This window comes from Dermacentor silvarum, chromosome 6 (assembly GCF_013339745.2).
Source record: "Dermacentor silvarum isolate Dsil-2018 chromosome 6, BIME_Dsil_1.4, whole genome shotgun sequence".
NCBI lineage: Eukaryota > Metazoa > Arthropoda > Arachnida > Ixodida > Ixodidae > Dermacentor > Dermacentor silvarum.
This window is the reverse complement of record NC_051159.1, coordinates 840264-858535: the sequence shown is the minus strand read 5'-3', so window position 1 is coordinate 858535 and position 18272 is coordinate 840264. Positions and strand designations below refer to the sequence as shown.

The 18272-nt window shown below is 48.5% G+C and overlaps 1 protein-coding gene across 1 annotated transcript in view; it reads right to left on the bottom strand.

Annotated features, from left to right (window-relative positions):
- LOC119455788 (Down syndrome cell adhesion molecule-like protein 1 homolog) overlaps positions 1-17324 on the bottom strand; it is an 80050-nt gene extending 62726 nt beyond the window's left edge. The window contains exons 1-4 of the mRNA XM_049668623.1: positions 17309-17324; positions 14662-14776; positions 12092-12246; positions 8329-8427 (exon numbers count right to left, since the gene is read on the bottom strand). Of these exons, the coding sequence (XP_049524580.1) occupies positions 8329-8427; positions 12092-12246; positions 14662-14776; positions 17309-17324 (385 nt within the window). The remainder of the gene's footprint in view (positions 1-8328; positions 8428-12091; positions 12247-14661; positions 14777-17308) is intronic.
- Positions 17325-18272: the final 948 nt, after the last annotated feature.

Genomic DNA, 18272 nt, shown 5'->3' with positions numbered 1-18272 from the left:
CTTGAAAGGAAGATTTGTCTTTCGGCACCACGCATAGTAGAAGAAGGGTAACCGAGGGACTAGATTTTGTTAATCGTAACCACATAAAGCCAACAGACAATGAAGGCAAGGAATGCATCAGGGAAAATAAGTGTGGTTGAAATTGGAATGTAGAAAATAATGAAGAAAAGTAAAATGAAAGTGGACGAAAAGATAACTTGTCTCCGGCGGGAGCTGAACCCGCAACCTCCGCATTATGCGGGCGTTGCACTACCAATTGTGCTACGACGACGGCCATCGGCGACGGCGACGGGATGTGGAACATTCTTTGCGCCCACCATTCCGCCCACATCCGCCCACCATGGTTCCGAGTGGCGCTGGCTAACGCACCTAGGGCTAGATCCAGTAAACATAAATACCCAAGTTAGTGGACGAATTGATGGCCGTCGCCGTAGCACAATTGGTAGTGCAACGCACGCGGGTTCGGCTCCCGCCAGCGACAAGTTATCTTTTCGTCCACTTTCCTTTCCCTTTTCTTAATTATTTTCTACATTCCAATTTCAACCACACTTAATTTCCCCGATGCATTCCTTGGCTGCATTTTCTGTTCGCTTTAAGCGGGCCTATTAGAATGGTAAAACGATATATTGACGCGAAATAAGTTGGCACGTGATGACACTGGCCCCTTTAGGCGAGAACGACGAAGTTCATGGTTGCGCGCACACTTTTCGAAGATCAGCCATTGCTAAATGCAGACGTTTTTTGCCAATCTATCACTGGTCAACTATTTTAGCTGTACTAGCTAGGTGACATTTCTGGCGGAGGTGCTGGGTACGGTCGATGTTAAGATCTCCGGAGCGTACCCCAGACCTAAGCCCGGTGACTAGTTCGGCCGAGCTTACCCCTGTGCACGTACGTACGTACCAGCCGACGTCTCCAGGGACTCCAGCCACAGCACGGTCTGCTAACCAAACGAACTATACTGACGAACCAAACACCTCCTGCCGCTACTGCAGCATCGTACGTGGTCGTCAATCACATTCGGACGCCGAATCCGTTCCACGGAAGTACTTCAGAGGACGCCGACGACTGGCTTGACCATTTTGTTCGGGTTGCCATCCTCAACGACTGTACCCACGAGCGTAAGCTACGCTACGTGTACTTCGCTCTTGAATATTCCGCGAAAACATGGTTTGATAACTACGAGGCGACACTGACGTCATGGGAAGAATTTCGTCGGCAGTTCCAGGGAGGAGTTAGCAATGAAGGCGAGAATTCAAGGCCCGAACGAGCGAGTGCCGCCGTACGTAGAAGACATGAATCGGCTCTTCAGACGTGCGGACTCTTCTATGACTGAAACAAAGAAGGTGTGCCATCTAATGCGTGGCGTCAAAAAGGAAATACTTGCTGGCCTCATTCGAAATCTGCCACGACACTTGCAGAGTTCCATGACGAAGCTACTACCATGGAAAAGGCCCTTCAACAGCCGGCCAGGCAATACAACCGCGACGCCGTGATTTCAAAGGAAGCTCTCTGCTGTTACCCTCGGTAACAACGTCGGCGCCTTGCGAGAACTCATCAGGGCTGTCGTCAAGGAGGAACTGCAGAAGATGCAAACGATCGCTGCCCCTGTGGGAAAAACTCTCCATTGCGGAAATGGTGTGCGCCGAGGCCCGACAGGCCGTCCATGTTCCTGGACAGTACGAGGCACCACAGCAGGGACCGCGTGCTGAAATGAGTTACGCTGAAGCAGTACTCCGTCCACCACCCTCAAGTGCGTACAGCATGGTACACCTCGCTCAACATATGGACGTAAGCTTCAGGCCTGGCAAGCTACCACAGCAATGGAAAGAAGCAAAGGTCATACTGATACCAAAACCCGGCAAGAAATTACAGCTGGATAACCTGCGCCCCATCTCCCTCACGTCCTGCGTGGGCAAGGTGATGCAGCACGCGTTTCTCAATAGATTCACGGGTTACCTCGAGGACAACGAATTATTTCCACACAGCATGATTGGGTTCAGAAGACATCTCTCCACGCAAGACGCCCTTCTGCAACTAAAACACCAACTCACAGACAATCCGGGGCACTCGACGAGAGCCATCCTCGGGCTGGACCTGAAGAAGGCCTTGGATAGCGTTCGCCACGATGCCATATTACGACAAATATAGACAAGCTAAATCTCGGACTGCGAATGTACAACTACATCCGAGACTTCCTCACGGGAAGAACAACATCAAAGGCCACTAGATAACAGCAAAGGCCACCAGCACGATGCAGCTCATCCGACGCATCACCAACAAACACGCGGGCATGCGCAAAGGCAACGTCGTACCGACTTATACAAACCTTCGTTATTTCTCAAATAACGTACACGGCAGCGTTTCACAACTGGACGGTTACGGAAAGAAATAAGCTCAATGCTCTCATACCCAAGGCGTACAAATGTGCGTTGGGACTTGCGCCGGGAGTGAGCACCACTAAGCTCTTAGAACTAGACTTGCACAACACGCTCGAGGAACTCGTGGAGGCGCTACAAGTGTCCCAACTCGAGCGCCTATCCAAGACCCACCCGGGCAGGCACGTGCTCGAAAAGCTCGACATCACATACCACACGCAGCATGGCGTCAAAGTGGAAATTCCAAGAACCATGCGCGAAGCAACTATACGTGCCCCCATTGCCTCGCAACATGCACCCCCAACACAACACGGGGAGACGTAAGGCCAGGGCTCAACACATGAACCAAAGTTACTCCAACGACAGGGAGGCAGTCTTCACCGACGCAGCCCGTTATCGAGACAGGAACAGTTTCGTGAGGGCAGTTACTAGCCACCGAGGTAACCACCTCACGAGCGTCACCGTGAACACGGCATATGCCGAAGCGGCAGAGGAAGCGGCCATAGCACTGGCCCTCACATAAACCAAGGCTACATACGTGATCTGCGATTCGAAAACGGCAATTCACACTTTTGCAAATGAGCGCATATCGCAAGAGGCGTATCACATACTCAAGCGATATCCCATACACCAAGGAGAGGCCGACGTCGATAACCGAAGGCACTTGCTATGGATCCCGGCACACACTGAACTGACCACCCCCAACGAAGCGGCCCACCGCGTTGCCCGAGGCCTCACTCACCGAGCATCATCGGAGGAAGAGCCCCCGCGGGGTACTGCAAACGTCTGGGCGTGGGAGGATCGTTTGACCAGGTTGCACGACACCACGACACACTACCAGTTACAGAGACGCGTATACCCATCCCCTCGCGCTAGGCTAGACAGGGCGCAATCAGTACACTACAGGCAATTCCAAACTTATTCTTACATAAACCCCAGACTCATGCACGCCATGTATCCAGACATGTACACTACAAACAGATGCACATCCTGTGGCGAGGTTGCCACACTTATTCACATGTTATGGGAATGTCAGGACATAAAGAATTTGGGAAGTGCCGACACCTCCGTCTCTTCCACCGCCAGCCTCCGCTCGCGTTTGAAGACCGCACTGCTTCAGCGAACCTGACAGTACAACTCTGGGCCGTCCAGCGAGCCGAGGAAGCCGCTTCGAGACAAGGTCAAGGAAACCGCGTCCGCGGCGGGTGCTCAGACCCACTAAAAGTACGCCGGACTCAAATCTTATTGATTTGATAATAAAGTTTACGTTCTCGAGGCCGCCTCGCAGCCAACCGCACATCGCCGAAGCAAGAACTAGGAAGAGCGACGTCTGGCGCACCTACAGACTACAAGCCCCTTTGTTTTCATTGTGGCGAAGCCGGGCACATCTACAGAATGTGTCTTTATCATCATGCGGGGCTCCCGTGAATTCTCGCCGAATGCACCTCGTCCACGACCTGGTGAGCGGCTGCCGGAAATAGAGAGTTTCGTCGCGAATCGTCGCAATGTTGATCAGCGATGGCACGAGCCCCGTTCGTCGTCTCCTGCTCGTTACAGGCCACCATCACCAAGCCAAGCCTTCTCTCGGGGCGCTTTCAGACGCCGCTCGGCTAGCCCGGCGGGTCGGGAAAACTGAGTTCAGCGACCTCCGGAGGTGAGGCCGCTGACGTCGACTGTACGCAAGATCCTCCACTACGACAACAACGACGAAAACAGAACGATGCAGACGTACAGACGCAGTCAAACACCGTACGAAAGGTAGTAACGTCAAACATTCCACTCACCGTAGATGACGAAGAAATAACGGCGCCAATCGACACTAGAGCGGACACCTCAGTTATGAGCATGGACCTTGCCTGCAAGCTGAAAGTTTCTACCGAGTGGACTGGATCGCAGATTCGCGCTGCACGAGGCCATCTGCTAACCCCAGTAGGAAGATGCAGAGCGCGAGTGAGCATTCGTGGGTTTATGTACCTCGGAGATTTCGTTATCCTTCCAAGCTGTTCGAGGGACCTAATTCTGGGAATTGACTTTCTGCAGGCTAATGGAGCCGTAATTAACTTCCAAAAGTCGCGGGTAACGTTTTCGACGGGGCAGGCCTTAGCAGGGAACAGCACTGACGAGTCATGAATGTCATGACATGCGTGTCATGTAGGTCATGAAAGAGTCGCCTACGTCTTAATGCTCTCATGGTCGTTTCGTTAACTTGGTAGGCTATCCGCCCTCTGCTTCGAATAACATCGAATCGATACCCACAGGGCGTGGGATCTCTCGGCTTTTTTCGGTGTGTCATTGTTATTTTTTTGCTGAGTAATGCTCATGACTACGACTTGTACCATCATCCTTTAGTGTTTCTTCACTTAGTACCCATGTGCGAACCCATCCAGTGGTTTTTGAGTGTTAATCTTTTTTTTCGCTGAGTCATTGGCAATTTTGCTTCGTCATTGTAATTATTGAGTCGTAATTGTATTCTACTATATGATTATTTATTTTATTTATTCAAAATACCCCTAAAGGCCCTCGCGCAGGAGGGTATTACATAGGGGGTGTTCAATACAACAAAAAATGTTATAAAGTGGGATTAGTCAAACGTGGAAAGAACAACGCATGAGCGAACACAAATATCACAAAATAATATTAGCTCCAAATAGCACAAAGACAGACATGGAAGAAGCAACAACAAACAAAGAGAGAACAATGTGTCGGAAGTATACAATAAAAATAGCGATAGTTTTATTTTCACTTCACAACTTCCGTCATTATTAGTTCATGAAATTTAACAGATCAATGACGGTGGCGGTGTGTGATGGCAGCGCGTTCCAGTCAACAAATGTACGTGGAATGAATGATTGTGAATAGTTAAAGGTATGACACGCAAAACGCTTCACTTTGAAAGGATGGTCACGTCTGGGAAGGATGGCAACTGGTGAAGAAAAGAAGTCGTCATGAAGCAATGGGTGATGATAAAGTTTGTGAAACAGTGATAACCGTGAAACTGTGCGTCGTTGAAACAAGTCTGGCAGTTCTGCACGAATTTTCAATGCTGAGACACTAGAATGACGGGAGTAGTCTGAAAAGCTGAAACGAACTGCGCGGTTTTGAAGTGATTCGATGTTGTTGATTAAGTAAGCTTGGTAAGGGTCCCAAATGGCACATGCATACTCGATTTTAGGCCGTATTATGGTGATGTAAGCAAGTTTACGTAGGTGCGATGGAGCATGCTTCAAGTTATGTTTTAAGAGACCTAATGAGCGGTTAGCAGATGCGAGTATGGCGTTGGTGTTATGATTCCACGATAAGTCTGAACTAAAGTAAACACCAAGGTATTTGTAAGTAGTAGTAAGTTCAACTGCAGTATTATTTAAAGAGTACGAGGTGGTAATGCGATTAGGGCGTTTAGTGAAAGACATAAACTTAGTTTTAGAAGTATTAAGGCACATTAACCATTTAGAGCACCAACAGGTTACGCAGTCCAGGTCAGCCTGGAGTGCCCGTTCATCATCTTTACATAAAATTTTGCGACAGATCACGCAATCGTCCGCGAAGAGCCTGATTTGGGATAAAACTGTGTTAGGCAAATCAATAATAAAAATTATCGTTGCTATCACAACCTTACTTGCACCCATTACCATCATTAATTCTGGATTCTTTGCCACGCCGGTTTTTTTTTTTTTGCCCATGACAGCACCAATACTTAGGCGGCTGTATCATGACCTACATGAAACACATGTCATGACATTAATGTCGTGGCCTATCATTTATGTTCCCCGTACAGTGTACACTCATGTCATACTATACCAAATTTGGTACATACCAAGTTAACGAAACGACCATGATAGCACGAAGGCGTAGGAGGCTGTTTCATGACCTACATAACACATGTCATGACCTTAATGTCATGACCTATCATTTACGTTCGTCACAAGCCTTTGTCATACTATACCCGCTTTGGTACATACCAAGTTAAGCAAACGACCATGAGAGCACCAAGACGTAGGCGGCTAGATAGATACACTCAAAGTGGCAAATGTTCGCCAAGAAATGCTTCGCATTTAAGAAAAGAAAACATTGTCGCAGTTTCGCCGAAAGGCGAAGCATCAATTGCGATAGGCAAACTAGTAGAAATCTATTCGGAGTAGGGATAGCAGTCTTATCAGCTGCATAAACTTGGACACATTCGCTTAGCAACAGATTTAACAAGGTCGTGTCAGCGCGCACAAGCAAACATGAATAGATCACACTCGATCAACAGAGACAACCACTGTCAAAACGCTGGCAGCAATCGCACTTGCCTCACCGAGCGAAGGTTCGCGCGGTCTATCGCTTCAACGGAAACTGAGCCTTGAAAGCACAGCGCATACAAAGGTCAGAGCCGTCTGCAGATCGCTTTCAAGATACGGTGCGCGCGACAGCCCGCACCGGCGCTGCCTTCCCTGCTTCCTCCTTTCGCGTGGGAGATTGCGTCGCCAGTTCCCCTTGCGCCCGATTGCAAGATACGCATTTGGTGCCGCCGCACAGCGTCGCACCGCGCTCCCTCCCTCCCATGCCCCCACGGCCTTTCGCGCGACGGAAGTCGCATTTGCTCGGACGTGCGTTCGCTCTGCGTGATAGCGCGCGTCCGCCGCGCGATTTCACTCGCACATAAGGCGCGCGGCGACGATTTTATCGCCCTTGGACTTTATACGGAACCTCACGGCGACGGCGATGACGACGGAGACGCCGATGGTAGAAATCCGCTTGAAGTGTCCATATAATTGCTATCGCAATGAAACTTTGTTTCTCTTCCTCGGAGAGTTATTTATTGTCGTTGCTATTGTCTCTACGAACAAGGCAATCCCCAAGCTTGTAAAGCATTGTAAAGAGCTCTGGCATTTTCATATTCTCGCCTAGTAATCACGAATAACGCTGCTACGTATATATAGCCCTTACAAACATGATACGTTGCGACCAATGTTTTTTTTTTTAACTGCGACGCTGTTTAAGCTGGAGGTAGCCCGGCGGTGTATGCCCGAAATGTGGGCCGATCCTGGAAGTAGTGCAGAAAGGGTCCTCGCGCAATGGCACATAGCCCTGTAAACTAGCGAAACTGTTTAAGCTCGAGGATGGTCCGTCGAGTGCACACCGCAAAACCTCCGCCTGGCGATGACGATCGACTTCATCATCATCATCATTTAATAACCCTTAAAGGCCCCTTTCAGGGTATTACATAAGGGGGGGGGGCAAAAACAAATACAGAGCAGTCATGTTGCTCTACAGTTTTCTCATTGACACTTTGATAATTAGGACTACTTCTCGAGTTAGCTAATTAATTACAATTACCTGATCAAATCCCAGTAACGAAAAAATTACTGGCGGCAACTCCACTGTACTGGAAACAATACGCACTAGGGTTGCTTCGCGTCACGCCGTTCCTCTTTCTTTAATCGTGCTGCGTGATAGCTGGGAATTCCTGTATATAATACATTATGCTCTTAAGGAAGGCAAAGGGAGAGATCTTCGCTCGTAGCCTAGAAGGCGTAGCGTGTCTACAAGCGACTTTTCAAGACCGTTCTTTTAATTCATTGTCCATTTTTCCTCGAGCAGGGTGGCAAACACCACGTGTATATGGTTAACCTCCCGGCCTTTGGGTGTTTCTGTCTCTCTGTCTATGCGGTAAGAGGTTAAAAGAGTTTGTTTTGCAGATATGACCACTGTATTTAGGGAACCTGAGTGAATGCTGACATTTATATTTAGGTAACGTTGGAAGAGGATTAGGGGCGAGAAATTACCACGTAATTTCGCTTGTCTCCTTCAGCAAAATGCAGGGCGGCCTCAGAAACGTTCCCTTGGCTAGAACAGAGGTGTAGCGCCAGACGAAAGCACCACTGGAGCATTCAAGATAAAGAAAAAAGCGGCTAACCTTGTGGTAGGCCGAAATAAAGTAAGAAGGGAAGCGGGCAAGCACACTTACCCTGGACAACTTGATCGTCGACAGCAGAGCCGCTAGCCGTCAATTGTAGAGAAGTGGCGGTCTGGCTAACCACCTTGAGCACAAATCCTTCCAGGTGAGCTGCGAGGGCAAGCAGGAGAATAACCAGCCAATGGGTCAAGAACCAGGCGAAAGTTCGAAATGCGAAATAGAGGTGCGTCAAACTTCAGTTGAAATGAAAATTTGGGCCAGCTGGTGTAGGTTGTAGACGGTAAGAATGTCACAGTTTCACCCGAAAGGCCAAGCATCAATTGAGATAGCAAATTAGTAGAGCTATAGGAAGTAAGGATAGTAGTTTTATCAGCTGTATCAACTTGGACATGCAACAGCACCAGCAACGCGCAGAACTGTTGTCGACGCCGTCGGTGTTTTGCCCGCGTTCGCACCGAACGCACGGCGTTGGTGACTGTTGCCGGTGCCTCTGGGGGCGGCTCGGAGGTTTTCGACGAGATCAGACCGGACACTCGTCGAGCAGCGTCGGACGTCTTTGCCACATTCTCGCCTCGCAAAGTTTTACAGCGTAAGCTGTGATGGGCTCATTCCAATAGCCGATTCGGGTCGCGATGATGCCACCGCCGCCCCGTAACCGCTATCGCCCCAAATGCGAAAAAAAGTACCCGCTCTCCGCCGGGATCGAGCCCACGCCCGCTGCGTGGGAGTCGGATACTTTACCACTGAGCCACGCAAGCGCTTGCTTTCAGGCCGCAGAAATATTCCCTTTAGACGCGCCCTATAGGCCGGCGCGCAGGGGGTGCGACTGTTTTCACAACAAATCCGCGCAGGGGCGGGGCCTCGCCTCGATGACGTATCACCATTTTTTTCCCTCTGTTTGGCGGCACGGTCGGTGTGCGGCGCCTCAGTTCAGATCAGCTCATTCCACGTGAGCGAGAAGTTAGTTTAAGCTCATCGTCTGACTTCAGGTAGCCATGGCAGTAGCCGTATTCATGATGATGTACCCCTTGGAGGTACTATTCGATCACCTTCTGTCGGTCAGGAGGCTCGCTCATCGTTGCACTCCGCGCTTTCACAAGCGAAACAAAACAACGCACGCCGCGAATATGATACGCGCGCCAACTTCTCGCTCACGTGGAATGCGCTGTTCCGAACTGAGACGCCGCACACCGACACCACCGCCAAACAGAGAGGGGAAAAAAGAAAATGGTGATACGTCATCGAGGCGAGGCCACGTCATCGAGGCGAGGCCACGTAATCGAGGCGAGGCCCCGCCCCTGCGCGGATTTGTTGCGAAAACAGTCGCACCCGCGCGCAGACTACCCGAGCCTCCGCCAGTATGGTGGCGCCATCTAGTTAACGTGCCTGCAACCGCCGCGTGCGACGAGATGCAGATTCAGACGAGGCGCGCAATCAACGCTATCCCGATGTTAGATGTGCACCACGTATTCTGGGTACCTCTTCGGTACATGTTATGACGTCTCCTCGCAAGGTAGGGAACCGGTGCTGAAGAAGCGAATCGTAGAGCTACGTGCGCGGCTACAACCAAGCATCATCGGGCTCAGCAGACTGCTGTGCAGAGAGCATTACAAGCCACAGCTCGCCGTCGACGCCGTGCGGACAGTTCAGATCGTTCTCGTCAAAATTGAGGCGAAGTCACTTTGCCGCGAAGACCTTTTGTGCGTGGTGCCGAAATGGGAGCTACTCTTACCCCGCTCAACCAGCTTACGCTGTGACTGTGCTGCGTGTGCCGCGCAGGCCTGTGGCTTTTTTATGTAAATACGCATTTTGTGCCGCAGGTAAACGTCGCCTCCCCTCCCTCCTTCCCTCCCGTACCCCGACGGCCTTTCGCGCGACGGAAGAAGTCGCCTTTGATCTCCGCCGTGCATTCGCTCCCCGTGAAAGCGTGTGTCCCTCGCGCGCTTTCACTCGCACTAGGGAGCCTACATGCAAGCGCTGTGCTTGCATGTAGACTCCCTAAGTCGCACATACAGGCCACGGCGCGCGGCGACGATTTCATTGCCGTTAGACTCTATACGGAACCTCACGTTGACGGCGACGACGACGCCGACGGCAGAAATCCGCTTGGAGTGTCCATATAATTGGTATCGCAATAAAACTTTGACAGTTTCTCCCGAAGGGCGAGTCATTTACATAGAAAGCTAGGTTTACCGTTGCGCTTGGGTTCCTCAGATGCTGTTCTAACTAGGGAGCCTACATGCGTTGCATGTAGGTTCCCTAGTTCTAACTATGTGCGGGTATGACATGTTGACGTGACGTAGCACGCAAGACAACTGCTGCTGCACAGAAGGAACAGTGCCTCGTAAGCTACCAGGCGTCTCACTACGCTGGCGCGATGAGGAGCACCGTCGTTGTGTTGCGGGCGTCACACTCCGATGTATCCGGATATGAGACTGAGCGGGAAACCGTCGGCACCAGTCAGTGCCCAGTGCCATATTAAATAACGTTAACTTGACGTTTACTGTACGTTCGGCTCAAACCAGTGCATATACAAAGGAACTCAGCAGGAACGTTAGTGTGCTTATAGTGTGCGCGGGCACAGCGTTCATACCAGCAGCGATATTGTAAAACGCTGTCCTTGTCTCGCCACTAGGCCGATTGAGTGCAGTAGTACGTCCACTTCAGTTCATTGTTTTAATGCATTAGTATTCTTAAGCGAGTACCCTAGCTCCGTCACGCGAGAAGTGTAATGCCTTGTATCTGGACAAAACATTACGAGTCATTCCACTCAGTGAACAGCGCGAGAACAAGGTGAAAGCAGTTGCCAACTTTTCAAGCCTCAAGCAGTTGGCGCCTCAAGCAGTTGCCAACTATCAAGGCGACATATCAAGGCGACCTTGGTTCTGTCCAGCTACGTAGCATTTGCACATTTTTAAAGTTTGGCCCACGGTAATTGAAACATCCTGTATGTCCCTTAGGTACCGTCACTTTCTCCGGATGTTGGTCTGTTATTATTTACTTGTCCTTGACATGCCATTGTACCATTTTCACGGTGCATCACATGGTAAATCTAGTGGTGTTCTTGGGCAAGAATAACAGCGTGCATGTCGTTACTTTTGCCGTTATGTTGTTATGTTGTTATGCTGCCGTTATATTGTCGTTATCTGCGTTATATGTCGTATGTATGTATGTATGTATGTATGTATGTATGTATGTATGTATGTATGTATGTATGTATGTAAGAATGCATGTAAGAATGCATGTAAGAATGCATGTATGTATGTATGTATGTATGTATGTATGTATGTATGTATGTATGTATGTATGTATGTGCCTGGCTTCTAGCCTGTTTAGTGTGCCGAACCCGAAGATATTGCAGTTTAAACAGGTGACCAAACTGATCACAATGACTGATGACGATAAACCATATAATTTATTCGGAAAGCCGCGCTGGTGACGGTGATGATGATAATAATGTTGATGAGTGTGGTGGTGGTGATGATGATGACGATAATGATAATAATTACGATGATGATGGCTGATAATGATGATTATGATGACGTTGGATGATGATGATTATGATTATGATGATGAAGACAGATGGAGTTTATTGGAGCCAGGGCCACGGAGGACCAAAGAGCACCAAGAGGACGTTGGACAACGCCAAGAAAGAATTGTTTCACCGATTTCCACTAGAGGTGTAATCGCCTCTAGTGTCTTCAAACTTTTTTCTCTTGCTAAACTCAGGTGCCAAGCACATTCGACGGGAAGTTTTCTGTAATCACAAGCATATTGATCGGCCCAGTGGGTAGGACAGTTGATCTATACGTACCCCGCACGATGAGTGCGACGATCCGTCGGTCGTTGGCGAGCCGGTTGCGCACAAGGCAGGTGTAGTTGCCGGCACTGGCGGCGTCCACACGCCGCAGGCTCAGGCTGCCGTCGCTGGTCAGCTCGGTCCGGTTGGAGCGTGACACGGACACCTCGCTGCAGGCGCATACACAACGGTGCGTCCACAAAATCGGAATACTTCAGTGATTGTGTGATTCACTTCACTGCACTCACCGCAAAAAGCACCTCCGATTCCTAGATATATATACAAAACAACACGAGATACCAAGGAGAGCCCCCGTCCTTCTGGAAAGCACCAAGTAGCAGAAGTGTGCACCCGAGGAACTTCTACAACACGGAAAGTTCAAGGAGGCTTCCTCGCAATTTGAATAAATGTCAGTTCAGTTTTAATACTGCGGAGGACGCGCGTAAATTCCCGCCGCGCCAACCATTGGTGAGCAGAAGACGATAGACAAGCTTTTTCATCCCTGTAGCGTTCTGTTAGGTGACTAATGTGGTTGTTTGGGCGTGCTAGTAACACATGACATAAACTTCAAGTGCACTACCGGACGAGGACTGGTGAAAGAAGACTGGAGGCACACGAACGCCAACTTGCAACTATTTATTGAGAGCCGCAAAGCGGAATATAAAGCATGTCGTGGCCGAACATCACGCCGGCTCAGCCAGCAAAACAATCAGTGACGACGCAAGCATTGTAATTTCTTTGAAGATAAGCAATCGACGGCTTGGACACAGAGTTATTCCCTAAACTATCAATCATATCTGCCTCGATAATTTCCCGCGTCAGTTGGCAGCTGCTTCTTGTGGCGATAGTGCTTCTTGTGACGAGCTGCGTGCCATTCCCGATAGAATGGCATGCAGCTCAAATTTACACCAGAGTCTGCGCTTTGGCCAGAACTGGAAACACTTGGATCATCACTAGATTCACACTTCCTATAGTGCACATAAAGAAACCTTCTGCACTTGTTCGTCATACTTCTACGATGTCCACGGAGGCGATCATTTATACACCTCCCACTTTGACCTATATTAGTCTTACAACAAGAAATCGGTATACTATATACGATCGATTCCGCACATTTGATGAACTTATCTGTGCGCTTTTTATTGCACACGAGCTTGGGAGAGACACCAGGGTTGGTCATTCTGCACAGTTTTCTTTTGAAGATTGTCAAGAAGAGAAAAAAACGACCTGAACATTCGCCTTTCGCCCAATCTTTTTTGACGATGTGACAAGTGGTGAATGTACGGAATCACCACAAACTTCTGCTTCCCCGCAGAAGCCCGAAAGGCATTCGGCTGTATTGAGGACTTCCGCTTTAGGATGCCTTCAGCAACCCTGACTAGTACATGAGTGGGGTACCCAGGAGCAGTTAGCCGGAGGGTTTGTTCATTGAAGCTGGCAGCCATTAGTATTGAACAAGAGTTATGCGATGCGTTTGAGCAGCATAATTTTGCAATGCCCCTCTTAACCAGTTAAGAATGAGCAGAGTAGTTCGGGAGCAGTGGCTTATTGGTGCGTGGTTCGTGCTTCCAGTAAATATGTTCATCCTGAAATAAAAGTAGTGATGTCCAGGAATGTGTTATCTTATAATACTGTTACGTGATGGCATCTCGTGGGTTATTTCTAGCAGCGCTAAGACTGCGCGTACGAACGTTAGTGTATTATTGGCTAGTGATTAATCTGAACCACAGTCAAGGAAAATTAAATCATCTACGTACCTAAATACCTTGATTACTATAAATTCAGCAAGGCGGCAGCTAAGGCCCCTGCCAAGTTGCGCTAAAAATAAATCACTGAGACTAGGGTGATACAGGATCCCATACATAATCCCTCTTCTTGCGGATATGGCTGCCGTCAGGTATTCGTCAGGTAGTGTGTTTGAAGTTTTTGCTGTTAGGTTACCTTTACTGATTTGATTCATTTTTGGTCGCTTTCATGTAGTGCTTATATGCCACTTCTGGATTAAAACGAATTGAATGTCAATTAAATCACCCTATTTCAGCATACTGGTGTGCACTGCCGGATCTATATATAGTACAGGTTCCCGAGATGATACTGACACAAAGCAGCGTCAGCAATTCTTAGTGCCGAACTAAATAGTTTCTTTTCGATAATGTTAATAATTACGATAAGAATCATTTAGCTAAACAGGGAGCAATCTTAAGTTGTCCACTTAAATTTCACGTTCAGTTACATTTTAAGCACAAAGAAAAACGTTTCTATAGATCTCTAAACGAAAATTTCACACAGTAGTCAAGTTTTACACACGTGGTTTCGTGCCTCCGTTCTCGTAGTTTTGTGCTGTGTCCGACCGTTCTAAAATTCTATGCCGTTATGAAAGACAGTATTCTGAAACACCTAGAGTTCATAATACAATGAAAAGCAAACGCCAATGCTAGCGTAATCGGAAAACTTTGACGAACATCTTTGATTAGGTGCCAAATATTTTAAAAGCACTGAGCAAAACAAGGCTCGAAATATTTATGCAATGCATCGATTCAATTATTTTTTTCGGCTTGAACAGTGGAAACGTTGCATCCAATTACCCGTGCTTCCATTCCCAGTGCACGGGCGCCGTTCCCAAGAACCGACAGCTGAGGTGCACGTCCTCGGCTGGCGCCACTTGGACGATCTCGTCGAAATCCACGATACGGGCAGGCACTGCGCACGTCGCATACGAACACATCAGGCACCACAAAAGGCATAGGCGAAGACAGGCATCAGCAGGCATGCAGAGCACTGCTAGCTATCAGTAGAAAACCACGCCGAACAAGTCATTGTTGACAATTCTGTATGCATCACATCACCAGCGGGGACGAAAGAGAGACAAGGCAAAGTGCAGTGTATCAGAGAAGTTCAATCTTTGTAAAAAGCAAGTACACATGCAGACAAAAGTACCATATAATCTTGAGTAAGGGCCGCAACCAACCGCGTATGGGCAACCGTGTACTTGGCAGTGTAAAATTTGGAGGGAAGATTTCAACAGAGAAGCGTTCGCTTTCGGACGCAGCTACTAGAGGACGAGAACGGCGCTATAACCTCAGACTTCCGGGGCGTTGCCACGACAGGCTGATCCGTGTTCCTCCATGGCGGCGCGCTAGTCCCCCGCGCGATCTTTTCTTTCTGCGATTAATTTTCGCAGCCAGCTCAGCCAGCTCCTTCGGCTCATCTGTCAGCTGCCGGCAGTCCGCAATAGAAAGGAAGCGTTTGATGGAGTCATCTTCATCATCATCAGCCTATATTTATGTCCACTGCAGGACGAAGGCCTCTCCCTGCGATCTCCAATTTCCCCTGTCTTGCGCTAGCTGATTCCAACTTGCGCCTGCAAATTTCCTAACTTCATCGCCCCACCTAGTTTTCCGCCGTCCTCGACTGCGCTTCCCTTCTCTTGGTATCCAATCTGTAACTATAATTGTCCACCGATGGAGTACAACGCTGCATTTAAGTTCAACGTTGTTGCGTACACCGAGGAGCACGGCAAGCAAGCCGCCGGCCACAACAACGGCGTCGACGACAAGTGCGCACATCGGTGACTCAAGCAGGACGAGGAGTTCGCCCCAACGAGAAAATCAAGGAAATTGTTCCGTGGGAAAGCGCGCAAGTGCCCGGAATTCACAGGTGAAATAATTAGACCAATACGATCCGGTCCCGTGTAAGGGCGGAACCTGGCCAAATACCCGAGAGAGAAAGTACGATTCTTACGTTAGTCTATACGGTAATTGGAATGCGGGAGATGTGTCGAAACTGCCTTCCAGTGTCCTCCAGCAGCTTCTGGCTATCAGTGTTGGCATGCATGATCAGATTTTACCTTCTCCTAGACGCTGCTAGAGGACACTAGAATGCAGCTCGGCCACATCTCCCATGTTCCAATTACTTTTGTCCACACCTGTGCCCACTTTAAATCAACAGAAAATACAGGACGTGCTGCTTTCTTTACTGTCTCGTCCGTTGTTCCTTCGTGCTGCTGCTATGAAGATTTCGCAAGGTATTCTGACGAGTACAGCAATGCGCACACACGAAGAGCTATCTCGAGAACTGCCTCCATTAGCAAGTAGTGCTTGCGAAGTGCACAACCTGATGAATGATAAGGTATATTGTTGCTCGTGTGCGTGATATCAATGCATTTTCTTCACCTAGAAATTATTGTTTATCTACGCCACGCTACTTATGAGGCAAGAAGAAATGGCATGTAAGGGCTTCGTCATTCGAAAAACGGAAGTCCGGCAAGCTACAAGTAAGCACCGCCGTATTGGTGTGGAAAGTGAGTACTACAAGTGGTGGAATATTGGGAGCGCACACGAGAAACGACGCGGATAAAATGAGACGGGAGAAAGCGCTGAGCTCCAACCAAGTTTAATCATAGGCGATGTAAATGTACACATAAGCCAAGGGGCATGCACACGCTTAAAAATTTCAAGGCTACTGAAAAACTAATAAATGCGCGATCCTGTGATAAGCCAACGTAAGAAAGGTTAGAAAATGAAGCCAAGGTGACAAAAACTTGGAGGACGCTTAATCTGCGCCTTTAAGAGTGGAACGCGAGAGCATTCAAAGATCCCTGACTGCTCTCACGCTTCCTGGCAACTGCTGCTTATGTAACCGTAATGTTTACCGGGAAACGCTTGCAGCGAACGCTATGCACGAAGGTGAGCTTTCTGGTAGAAATGATGCCTCTTGCGTTGGGCGATCCCGGAGGTAGTGCCAAGCCGTGCCAAAAAAATTGCATCATTTTCAGGTTTTTGTAAGTGTTGCGTACTTTTAATATTTCAGTATGAGAAGATGTAACATACAAGGCATGCGCTGTCGGTGTTTTGTTTCACGTCAGTTGTTTGCGGGCTGTCATTCTGAAAAGTCCGAGGAATAACTTTGCCAAGAATGTAAGTCAAGGTATGAGCAAATTTAGGGATAGAATGGTGTGGCAATATAACTTGCATATACAGCATGCCATATAGCAAGGCGTCGCATATACATATACCTAAATATATACGGAAATCTTAGCTCACGGACAACGACACCGACGCCGCCACTGGATTTTCTGCGACACAGGGCCCTTAACGTTGTGGCGTTAAAGGGCGTGTGAGTTTAGAAACTGCTGCCCCGAAAGCCCCGCGGCCGCGCACACTTCGAAAATGCAAGCTTGTTGCCGTGTCGTTTCCGCTGGACGCTGCCCATCTTCGGACATGGGTTACCAACATTCCCACTCGCACATCCTTTCAAACTACGAATGGTACCGGAACCAATACCAAGTATTGCAATGCATGCTTCCACTGCAAGGCCGACGTGCAGAACAGCTTCAGACTAATTAAGTCAGAATTATTCATTTTAATAGGAGAGCAGCAGCAATAACGCCAAGTGGCATCTTTACAAAGGAATAAAATGTGACACTTCCAAAGCACAGTTATTCCCTACCCGCCAGGAAAAGGACATGTGCAACTCGTAATATTCCTGTAGAAGCCACCCCTCATGGAAAACCACTTCAATGGGGCTTTGAAGTATTGTAAACAAATAAATAAGTACAAGGGCAAGTACAATGATTATTTACAGAATGGCATATTAACAATGGCACAAGAATTAAAAAAAACAAATAAGTGAGATCTTTCTGGCACAAGTGAAGATAACTCACAATACTTCAGGAAGTTAAACAGTTGACTGCACCTTGATTGTAAAGAATGGACATTAGGCGCGTGTTTCATTGATTAGAGTTACCAACGCCAGCTGTTGAATTTAATTGTACCTTTCGAACATTTGTAATTTCATACATTGTTATATTCATTCACATGCAAATTATTTGGATATATTGCACGCACTACGCATGCGAACTTTCTATAAGCAATGAGCCTTGGCCGAGAGCTTTTCATTGATAATCATCACAAGTGAAAATGCCCAAGCTTCATGCAGAGACGCATGTTGATCTCGCCAGTAGTGGCATTTATGTATACGGTTAGAAGAGCGCGCTTTCTCACTCTAAGCAACTTGCCTTGATCGCTAGTAGTCTGAGCAACTATCTTGCTGGGTGGACCCTCGCCGACTCGCGAAGACGCCGTGACCCAGACTTCAACCCTGGTGTTTCGAGTAACCAGGGTCAGGTTGTACTCCAGTTTGCTCGTAGGCACTAGTTTTACCGTCGCATTCTGTGGGACACGGCGAAAAGAGAACA